Source organism: Gadus chalcogrammus, chromosome 7, assembly GCF_026213295.1.
Source record: "Gadus chalcogrammus isolate NIFS_2021 chromosome 7, NIFS_Gcha_1.0, whole genome shotgun sequence".
NCBI classification, from domain to species: Eukaryota; Metazoa; Chordata; class Actinopteri; order Gadiformes; family Gadidae; genus Gadus; species Gadus chalcogrammus.
Window position 1 is genome coordinate 15,670,494 of NC_079418.1, and position 11,948 is coordinate 15,682,441.

The following is an 11,948-nucleotide window of genomic DNA, read 5'->3' on the forward strand; positions in this document are numbered from 1 at the left end:
AGTGTATACGGGTCTAAAAATACGTATTTTTCCCTTAGGAACTCTCTGGGGAGCACTGGGACTGAGAGAGAAAGTGATAAAGAGGGAGAGAGAGCAAGAGCAACAGTGAGAGAGCGAGAAGAAAATAAGGAGATAGAGAGCGACAATACGTTGAGGTTTAAAGAGAGAGGGGAACAAGAGATGCACTTAGATGGGGGGAGAGAGAGAGAGAGAGAGAGACTGTGACATAGAAAAAGAGAGACGAAGAAAGAGAGGCGAAGACAGAGACACATAGAGACAAACAGAAAGACCTAAGAGAGAGAGAGAGACAGAGACGGCTAGAGAGACTTTTTAATCACTATTCTGGTCAGGAATGTACAAGGTCCAGGCCATTAGTAGTTGTACAATGACTCTGTGATGCAGAAGAGCAAAGAATAAAGATGTATTTTTGTAAAGATGTATTCCCCCCCCCCCCCCCCCCAGAGGGGTCTACTGGCCGCTGGCCTCCTGTCACTCTCCCCCCTCCAGAGGTGTCGCCTGTGCTGAACTGGCCGGTTCTTTAATCAAAACGGGGAGCCCCGTGGTCAAGCACTGTTCCACTGAGGAATTAAAATGTGTGACCGCAGTGTGTGAGCGTGCGGGGTGTGTTGGAGTGTGTGAAAGGTGTTTGAGTCTTCGAACAAGGTGCCATCGTTCCTCTTCTTCTGTGGTATTCTCACAAGCTGCTCTTTGCCAAGCTGCTCGAAGCCATAAGTCTGTCCACACTTTAGGTCCATGCGACCGAACACAGCTCCCCGGAACCCACAATGATCTAACCTTTAGCCCAGATTGCCTAGCGGCTAGCTTCACACGGCCCTTCCCTGTGGTTCCCATCGCTCCGTCCACTTCGAGAAAATTAGTGACTGCTTCTCCCCCCCCCCCCCCCCTCCAATAGGAATCTGATTGGTTACCATGGTGAACTATCACATCACATGATATATGGGGGTGGGGGGGGCAACAGAGCAACAGACAAAAGGAAAAACCCGCCATTCAAGGAACAGTAGGGACTTTGCTTTTGCGTTGTTGATATGGGATGTATGCTAACTGCACCCTGGGAAGCCATGTTAAAAGGTCAACGGCTCTTTGCCATGAGGTCTAAAAATAGGGCCGCTGCCTTGCTAAACTTAAAGCTTCATATTAATAGCATCACAATGTAGCGGTTGTTCTTTCTGTGCCGAGCGGTAGGTTGTCCGAGACGTGGACCTCTTGAGATAGAATCAGTTGTGTCCGTTTATTGTGGCAGCTGAAAACTGTGTAGCATGCAGCTTATATAGTGTTTTGTATAGTCCCCTTCCCCTGTCTACAGGTGACAGAGAGAGGCCAGACAGTAAGTCCGCAAGCACATCTTAGAAATTATTTTGCAAACAAGCTTAATCACCGTGACACCACCAAGTGTAAATCCAGTAGATATTGGTCCCTTATTTGAAATACAAATCAATTCTATTATCTTCTATTTCATTAAATGATGTGCCTGGTGCCATATTTATATAATATTTATTATCATTGAGGGAGAATCATATATTAAAGTCAAGTTTTATCTTTTACATTGCTTACATGGCTTAATGCAATATGTTATTATTGAGGCTTCTTTAGGGGACAAGTTTATTGTTCTCGTACTCCCTAGCTGTTCAGGAGGCTAAAGATAGTGTAGCTGAGGGCTAATGCTGCAGGGTGGGCCCGGGCTATTCTTATTGATCGGCTCCACGGAACGTCTGGGAATCAAGCTAGGCAATCGATCAGAACATGAAGTAGAGTAGTATTATTGAACAGAACAGAAAGCACAACAATAGTAACAACAACAACAACAACAATGGCAAAAACTAAGCAGCAGCATAGCCTGGTGACAGTAATAGATGTTGAACCGGCAATCTAAGGGTAGAACTGAATTACTTGGCCCGTCAACAAAATGATTGACAGCTGCTCGCTTGTGTGAGTGAGAGCTGAATGTGTGAATAGGCATTAATTATAAAGCACACTGGGGTTGTCATAGTTACCACAAAAGCAAGACACGAACGTGGTCCCTTTTTGTCACTGTATTTATATGATTACATCTTAGACGTGTAATTAACGTGACTGTACACTTTCAGCGGTACACAAACAGATAATTATTTGCCATAATATATTTTTTTGTTGCTAATTCAATGAAAAGCACGGCAAAGACACCACCACACCTCCCCTGGGAAATTGTGATTAGTACATACCTACGTACAGAAACAGATAATGGTTTGTTCTTGATATCTTTACCCTGGTGGGCGTCAACAGTTAAAACCTAAGAGGCAGCTGTCTACAGACGACACACATTACTGAAAAACCCTGCTGCAGGATCCCTGGCGCTCCATCCAAGAGCCAGTCAAGACCCCCTGTACACAATCTCTGGAGAAAAAAAAACCCTACCAGAACATGGACCCCGGCCAAAGAAACGTTTCTCCCCACAAGTTTCCATCACATCACCACCGCCCTCCCCTGAGTACGGGGATATTTGTCGTTTGTGTTATTTTCCACTGTGTTACTAGAGTATTGTGAAATGGTGTTCAACACTGCTCGCATGTTTTAAAGCTCCGCACAGCGCATTATCAGGGGGCGCCAACCAAAACAGATTTGGAGACCCCAGCATCAGACAAGAGCTCCACAACCGCACCAAAACGAGTCTCCCCCCCCCCCCCCCCCCCCCCCCCCACCTCCGCCCTTCTCCCTCCCCAACGCCATCGCCCCCCCACCCCCCCCACCCCCCCATCTGTGTTCTATTTTTAGCGCCCTCTCCCCTCCACTTGTGATGTTCTAAAGACAGAATTGTCTGGGTTTCAGAATTTAGCATTCAGTTGCCTAGCAACGGCGGTCTGAAGGCCCGGGCGACTGGATGCTGGGAGCGGATCACGGTGTCTCCATCTTGTTAAACAGAATGGAGAGGGAGAGAGATGAGGACAGTGGCCCCCGTGGGCCCTCACACCCCCCCCCTGCACACACACACACACACACACACACACACACACACACGCACGCATGCACACACACACACACAAACACACACACACACACACACGCACGCACGCACGCACACACACCAGCCCCCCACCACGCGATGTGATCGCTCACTGGCCACTGTGGATTATGTAATCAACGTCAGAACGTGGCTAATTATGTGCTGTCCTGTAGTTTACAGTATGGAAAGAATGGGTGACGGTAAAGAATGAATACATGATAGAAATGAACATAGAATGTGTGTTCCACATCCCCCTCAGGTCAGTGTATAACAATGCCAGTTACTATTTTGTCATTTAACACAAAAATGAATGAATGTTATCAAGGAGTAGGTAGAGGTTAGGGGGCATATTGCTCGAGGATGACTAGGTAGGGACCGACGCTATGTCTATGGACATAAGGGATCTAACCCAGAGTCTTTAGGCTGGGAAGCAAACCCCATTAACACAACCTACAGCACTAACCCTAACCCCAATCATAATAATAAAACGCTTCCTTGACATCTACTTAAACAATGCTTTGATTTACGTTGGAAATACCAATAACATTTGGATATTTCCAGAGGCTGCTTTGTTCTATCCGTCTTCCCGTCGAGTATATTTACGCGCCTCTAAATAAAAGAGGTTTTAGCGTGACGTAAACGCTGAGTTTAGAGTAACACACGCGACACCTCGCGTCCACGCGAACACAAACCAGGACCATCGCCTCCGTGGAATCCTCTAAACACTCTGCCCCCTCCCCTCCAGCCCCACCCCTGTCCTCGCTCAGGCCTCTGGAGCGGAGCTTCTCCGAGGCCTGGAAGTCATAACTGCCTTCTGGGGTGGGGGGCAGGGGGGGCCGGTGCGTCTGTGATAAGTCACACACAGCTCTGGAGGACCGGGCCGAGAGGACAAAGCCCTTCACCAGCTTCTGTGTTTACACAGCCAGACGCCACAAGACCCTGCGCACACACACACACACACACACACACACACACACACACACACACACACACACGCACACACACACACACGCACCTGAACTACCGTATCACTCAGCGGCCGTTGTGTTTGTGTGACACGCGTCAGGATCGTTTCAGGAGGCCTCCATCGCCAAGAGCGTGGGAGCAGGTGTGTGTGGTCGAGAGAGTGTGAGAGGTCGCACTCAACTGCTTTGGAGTGAGTATGCGAGTGAGTGAGTGAGTGAGTGAGTGGGTGCGTGCGTGCGTGAGTGAGTGAGTGAGTGAGTGCATACATGAATGAGTGTGTGGGTGTGTGAGTCAGTGAGCATGTGCAGGAGACACAGAGAGGGGAGTGGTGTGACTCACCTGCTCTCGGGTGATCTGGCGTCTGATTGGCTGCCCTCTCCTGCAGCAGGTGGCGTGCCGAGCCCTGAGGCGGGATGCTGGTGGCCGCATCGCCATCAGAGGGTTCTGAGGCGGGAAAAAGAGAGCCGCAGAAGCAGTAGCATAAGTGTTAGCATTCATTTGGTCATTTGTCCGCATTTGATGCCATTTTGATCAGTGATTTCAGAATTTGGTTCGTTAAGGAGCAGGTAGGGGTAAGGGCCTCTAGCTCAAAGATGCCTAGATTGTACCTTTCGACTGTGAGTCAAAGTCTCTAATCGACTACACTATCCTACCCCCACGTTTAGCACCGTTAGGGGGGAGAGATATTGATCAGCGAATGTGATTCTCTATGCACTGCTATGAGTTATGTGTTTGGAGTCAAGTCATCCTGTTCCTCTGGTTGGTAACCAGACCTGGTTCTACGACAGTGTGAAATGTACCATGTACTACCAATTTGCTAATAATTTTGAAGATACTTTTGTCCAGAGCGACTTTAAGGAGCAGGTAGGGGTTTGGACATCTTGCTAGGGCAAGTATGCACAGGTAGACTGTGGACATTGGGGATTGAAAATATCAGCAAACAAATTCCCTTTTCTCTCAGGTGGCACAGATATTTCCACTCATCGAGATGAGGAGAAAAGTCAACACGACAATTTTCCATTGCTGTGATATCTAATAGAACAGAACTAATGTGTTATGTTGTGTTTATGAGACGTTAAAGCAGGTTGGGGCGCACTGAACACGCCGTCCTCTGCTTAGGGACCAGAAGGGGACCCTAGCTGTAAATTCCCTGCTCCTGCTTGTGTTTCCACGCAGCTCTGCCATGTCTTACTGGCCCTGCTCTTTACTACTTTAAATGGACACACACACACACACACACACACACACACACACACACACACACACACACACACACACACACACACACACACACACACACACACACACACACACACACACACACACACACACACACACACACCCACACACACACACACTCCTGAGGGAATACAAATAAAGACCCATACATTATAAATGATATCAGAGTTTGACTACTATTCCCTTTCACTCCCTCTGATGTTTCAAAGCCAATACTCTGGTCGTTTTAAATACACTATAATATCATCGTTATTCATTCGGATTACAAGAGTGTGTACGACTGGCCTTTAGTGCATTACCACACAGCGGCACTCAAAGATGAGAAACTGCGCTCGTAAATATCCCCGTGCCCAGAGCCCAGCGTGGTAGCAGCAGTTACACTCTGCGTCCTCAAACAGTTTTTATTTCTAACATTTCAAAGCCAGCTGGCATTGTGCGCCCCGACTCCCGTTTCATGGTCGCCGAAGAGACCTGCGTCTCCTTTTGTCCACCGCACTTCAATGGAATCATTTCATCCCTGCTGGAGAGGCCCTGCAGCAGCGCGACACCTTTCATGTCCTGGCCCTCTGATGGAGCTCCGATGGGCTGAAATTCAAATAGGGGGAAGGCTGCCCCGCCCCCAACGCCGCTTTGATAGTCGGGAGGAAAGGGAATGGCAAAGGGACGGAACAGGTAACTAAGAGGGAGGGAGAGAGAGAGATAGAAGGAAGGGCATAGGAACCGTCCAATCAGAGCGCCAGCACCTTGAGGTAACAAGCTTATTATAGACGAAATGACACCTTCACAGAGGATAATACTTACTTTGGTAAATTACCTCATCGCTGAAACAGCATCTGTTTTAGGGGCATAAGGGGACTTTGATTCTAAACGGGAGGTATTTTGATCTTCCACCAATCAAGTCGCAGCCTTTCTCCATTTGATCCTGCCCTGATAACCAGTTTTATTTATTACACTACTACTCATATATGCAATTTGATACATTTGTATCCAAAACATCTTACAACCCATTAAGTTCTTGGTGATCTAGATGGCCGCAGTGAGAATCGAACCCCTAACCCTTTCAGCGTTAATGCCTTGCACTACCAGCTAGAAAGGGAATCGAACCATCAACCCGGCTGTGTTAACGCCGTGCTCTACCAGCTAGACAGGAAATCAAACCCTCAGTGTGGCAGCATTTATACCACGCTCTACCAACTAGGAAGGGAATCGAAACCTCAACCGGGCAGTGTCAACGCCGCGCTCTGCCAGCTAGACAGGGAATCGAACCCCTTACCAGGGCGGCGTTAACGACACACTCTGCACAGGGCCACTGGGGGGAACTGGGAACAGCTTGGGACGACGCCACGTTGCGGAGGAGAACTATGTGCTGAATGTGTTTCCCAGCCGTCCTCAACCAGAGCGTTACCAGAGGTCACTCGTGTCCAACGTGCTCTTGGGGCGTCTTGAGACTCGCCAACAGGCTAACACCTCCTCCACCCCCACACGGTGCAGAAGTACCGCGCAGCATACTAGAGACTACACAGGTGCACAATGGAGCAGCCGTATACGGTCTCGTCACGCCAGAGATGTACTTTGCCATTTTAGGAGTGGCCTATAGAGGAGGGACGCGTCGTGATCCTGGAAAATCGTGCCTCACATCCCTGACACACAAAGAAAGCCCCGCCTGTCGCCTCTACGTTCGAACTTCCTTCTGATTGGTCGACTGCCGCAGATAGAGTTTAATAATTCCTAAAAGGCCTGATGGTTATACTCAATTAATTTAATATTAAAAGGAGAATAATAAAAGGATATAAGTATACACACACACACACACACACACACACACACACACACACACACACACACACACACACACACACAGACACACACAAACACACTCACTCAGATTTGTCTCAAGAAAGGGTCCCCCAAGGTGAGATGGTAAAAAATAACATTACGTCAAATTAAATCTGAAATATCTAATTCTATCTCGCACATGTTTGACATTGGCTCTTACAATGAGGATTTGGATACACTTGTGGTTTAATTTGCAGGCTGGCGTTGATAATGATTTATTAATCTTGTAACAAAAGGTTGTGAGAGCATAATGAAACAGATGAGGGGAGACGATGGTCATTAGCATAAATATAATTTAATTTGATTCTCTTTCACAACATTTCCCTATCAGGAGAGCAAAATGACCCTCATTAAACCAGACTATAAAAACAGACTTTAAAATGAATCCAGTGTAGATCTGCAGAATACAGATAAGCAGAATTCTAAATAAACAGGTTATTTATTAATTTATTTAGTAACTGCCTACGACTACCGTGTCTTCTAGTCAAACCTGACCGTTATGTGATGTGACAGTGATGGAAAATGGGACATGAAATCTCAATCCATGATTATCATCTGAATACAAATTTTGTATTCAGATGATAATCATGGTTTGAGAAATATGAAATATTACTTTCAATACCCTTTTGTATTACAAAAGGGTTTGGAAAGTAATGCATATTTAAATAGTTGCAGTATTGAATGTATGCCGGCAAACCTTAGGTCAGGCGTAAGAACAAACAGCAAGTGGATTTGACCATTGGACTAATAAAGATCAATACATTAAGCGTTTAAGCGTATCTTAATTTGACGCCATTGAGAGGAACATAAATTAGATAGATCCTCATAAACCCTGGGCTTGGGAAATTATTTAGTCGTCCTATAAGGAGAGGAGGGGGAGGAAGGGGAAATCAGGAGAGCCACGCAATCTTTAGGACTGCAATTAAGTATTCCCTGGACCCTTACTTAGCCACCCCCGCAAACAGTCTCGCACACACCCTCTCGCAAACACACACACACACACACACACACACACACACACACACACACACACACACACACACACACACACACACACACACACACACACACGCACACGCACACGCACACACACACTTTCTCGCAAACACACACACACACACACACACACACACACACACACACACACACACATTCTCTCTCGCAAAACACACACACACACACACACACACACACACACACGCACTCTCTCTCGCAAACATACACGCAAACACACACACACACACACACACACACACACACACACACACACACACACACACACACACACACACACACACACACACACACACTGGAAGATGGAGAGAGGGCGAATAATTAATTCAATATTCAGAACAATTTTTTGTATTAATTTAAGATTGCAAAACGCACGATAAAAGTTCAATCATTCATTCAGGCTAGCAGGTCCCTGGTCGTGGAGGTGTCTCACCTGGTGCGTGGATGACTTGCGTGATCCAGAAGACCGCGAGCAGCCCCACTCCGCAGCAGCAGAACCGCTGGAAGGGCCGCCGTCGCCTCGTCTGCACTTTCATTCCAAGCCCGGTTGTATACCCATGAAGAACATCTGCTGCTCGCTTTATAACACTTGTTTACACTTTCTCTCCGCGGGACTCAGCCGGATTTCCCCCCCGCGCGACTTGATTGCCAAGTTGCTAAACAGTGTGCAGTAATCCGTACACACTATCCAACTCAATGCCTAGTGCGCTGGGATTTTATTTTTTAACCGGCTGAAGCGCGGAGTGGCGTCCATTCTCTTGAGTTTCCGCTCGACCGAATATGTAGTTAAGATGTCTTCATGTCTGCCGTTGAAAATCGAGGAAGGCTCCCAACTACAGGGACAGGAGAATGAGGCAGGCAACAGTGTGTCTGTGAGCTCGGAACACACTCCCGAGCAACTGGCTGATCTGAAGTCGTGCTGATCCTGACGTTCTGTGATCTTCGGCGTGACCACTAGTCGGCGACATAATGCGCAGATCAAAACATTTATCCCGTGATTTATCCTAAGATTAATTAGAGTTAGATCTGCCTCTAGTCAACAAGACGTCATTGCTATTTTTACCCATCTCACCACATTTTCACGACAGCTGTTCAATTTCTTGATTCACCACATTGTTGAGGTGAAGCTGAACTCGGACGTTTTTGGAGCGTAGTGCTTATTACGTTTGCATTACAAGCGAAGGCCATGCCGCGTGTACGCGTAAAGCATTTTACGCTGGTTCAAATCTTACCTGTGCCCCTGTGTTTTTATAAGAAATGTAAAACCATTAAAGGAGCCTGAATTTGTCTCAATGTCATGTGATTGAATCCATGATTATTTTCCCATTGCTTAACTTTGACTCCTTAGAAATATTTAATATTTCTTTGATTAGAATAGATACATTGCAGCGAGGAGGAGACTATAACCCTACCCCCTGGAGCCACCTCTACCAGGAGGACCAGGCCAGGAGGAGGAGATCACCCTGCCTCCTGGAGCCACCTACCCATATATATATATATAATAAATATTATAGGGTCCTCCAAAAACCATATAATAGTGACGATGCGCCACTATGTAACATTCTAAAATAGTGCCAAGGTTTTGTGCTGGAATAGATAGCAGCAGTATGGCGTTGCCGGTGTTCAGCTCTCATTGGAAACACGAAGCACTTATGTTCCAAGGAAAACGCACTGCTTTTAATGTATGGGGTTGCTTCAACTGATCATACAACTAGAAAGGGGATTTGTACATCATGCAAAGTTTAGATTAAATTGCACCGAAACACAAGGGCACACTTGAAGCCCCGAACGCAGCGATCAGCAGAGCAGCTTGCATCATTATCACAGCCTAACCCAATATCAGCTCACTCTTATCACAGCATTATCATTATCACAGCCTAACCCAATATCAGCTCACTCTTATCACAGCATTATCATTATCACAGCCTAACCCAATATCAGCTCTTATCACAGCATTATCATTATCACAGCCTAACCCAATATCAGCTCTTATCACAGCATTATCATTATCACAGCCTAACCCAATATCTGCTCTTATCACAGCATTATCATTATCACAGCCTAACCCAATATCCGCTCAGTCTTATCTAAGCATTTTCCTTATCACAGCCTACCCCAATATCAGCTCACTCTCAGCACAGCAGCATCATTATCATAGCCCAACCCGGTATCACGCGATTTCGTGCTCATTCTCACGACAATGAATCGATTGAATCGTTTCCCAGACCACGATTGTCCAACTTTTTTCCTGTTAAACAGAACACAATGTACCCCCATGCATTTAGAATCGGAGCGTTTCTCTGACTCCCATTTACACAAACCTAGAGAAAGTAGAGATGCATCACCTTCATAGTGAAATTCAGTCAAGTGTGTCACAAAGTTAAGTGTTGCAGCTGAGCTGCCGTAAATTGTGTTGTTTTTGTAGTGAACCTGGTTCCACTGGCTAGGAAACAGATAGACATTCTAAGGGGCGCCCTACAGAACAGCGCCTCTGCCGAGGCAATGACCCACTCATGTGAGAGGTTATTATTCATGCTACTACCCCCAGGCCACTATCTATGTCCCCATCATCAACTTCTCCCCCAGCTTAGCTGCACAGCTAACCAGGACACACTCAAACATCTCAACGCATATATCTCTATAATCCACTCTTCAAATCCACCACAACCATTTTCACACTATTCACAGTTAACATACACTGGACACCACATACCACAACCCACATCTTAAATCGCTGGTCCTTACCTCACACACAATAGTCAGTTGTGTCACCTACCACACCTCACCATAACCTTTTTATCACCCACCATGTCTCACCATAACCCTGACCCTTACCCTAACCATAACCTTCTGTCCGCCACGCCCTACCATAACCTTTTCATCACCCACCGTATCTCACTAAAACCTTCTATCCCCCACGTCTCACTATAACCTTCAGTCACCCACCACGTCTCACCCCAACCGACCTGTGGCCTCTGCAGTGGACCCCAACGACCTCCCCAGCCCTTACCATGCAGCTCCCCTCCTCTAGGCCTCACCTTAACCGCCTCCCCCCCCCTTAAGGCCGGTTGAGGTGGGGCTTCCACTAGGAGTGTCTGGATCCCTGAGTCAGGCCATCTTCCCCAGCAGGGTTACTGAGGGGACCCCTGACATCAGGAGGGGAGACGGTCAGGGGCAATGGACAAGCACACATGCACGCACGCACGCACACACGCACACACACACACACACACACACACACACACACACACACACGCACACACACACTCCAAACGTTCTGGTGTACACACACGCACACACACACTCCAAACGTCGTGGTGTGGGCTTGCTTCTCCCTCCGACACCTGGAGGAAAAGGTCGTCCCTTTTCCTCGACGACCTATGGAAAAGGGAAATATGACAACCGTATAACAACAGGCCCTAAAATCATTAACCTCCTGTCAAGGGATAATCATCAAACCGGCTGTCAAGGAGGGGCAAAGTGTAATACAGGACCAAACTGTAGTATGATATCCTGGAAGCCACACGCCAACTAGAGAGTACAGCATATTAACGCCCCCTCGCACAGCCCATGTACCTCCAGACGCAGACGATGATGAGGGAACTGATTGATCTCATGAAGGAGAGGCGTCTCCTCACGGCTAAACAATCACACTACCAGTTCCACTCGTGGTCCCTCCCGGTCCACCGATTGTTAGTGATTGAACAATCGTTTTTTCTGCGTGATCAGTAAGGGGGCCTCACACAAATAGTAGCCTAGGAGCCAATGACCGCCTTAATTCGCCACTGCACGCAGCACTTGACAAATCGACACGCACGACCCAAGACCCCTATTTCTCTCACATGAAATATGTATCAGGTTGCCGGTTGGTTTCTGGCGCCCCCATGTGGCGGTC

The 11,948-nt window shown here is 47.2% G+C and overlaps 1 protein-coding gene across 1 annotated transcript in view; it reads right to left on the bottom strand.

Moving 5' to 3' along the window:
• Nucleotides 1-8,977, bottom strand: part of LOC130385997 (sodium/potassium/calcium exchanger 3-like) — a 31,844-nt gene extending 22,867 nt beyond the window's left edge. The window contains exons 1-2 of the mRNA XM_056594785.1: nucleotides 8,487-8,977; nucleotides 4,304-4,408 (exon numbers count right to left, since the gene is read on the bottom strand). Of these exons, the coding sequence (XP_056450760.1) occupies nucleotides 4,304-4,408; nucleotides 8,487-8,589 (208 nt within the window). The 5' untranslated portion in view covers nucleotides 8,590-8,977. The remainder of the gene's footprint in view (nucleotides 1-4,303; nucleotides 4,409-8,486) is intronic.
• Nucleotides 8,978-11,948: the final 2,971 nt, after the last annotated feature.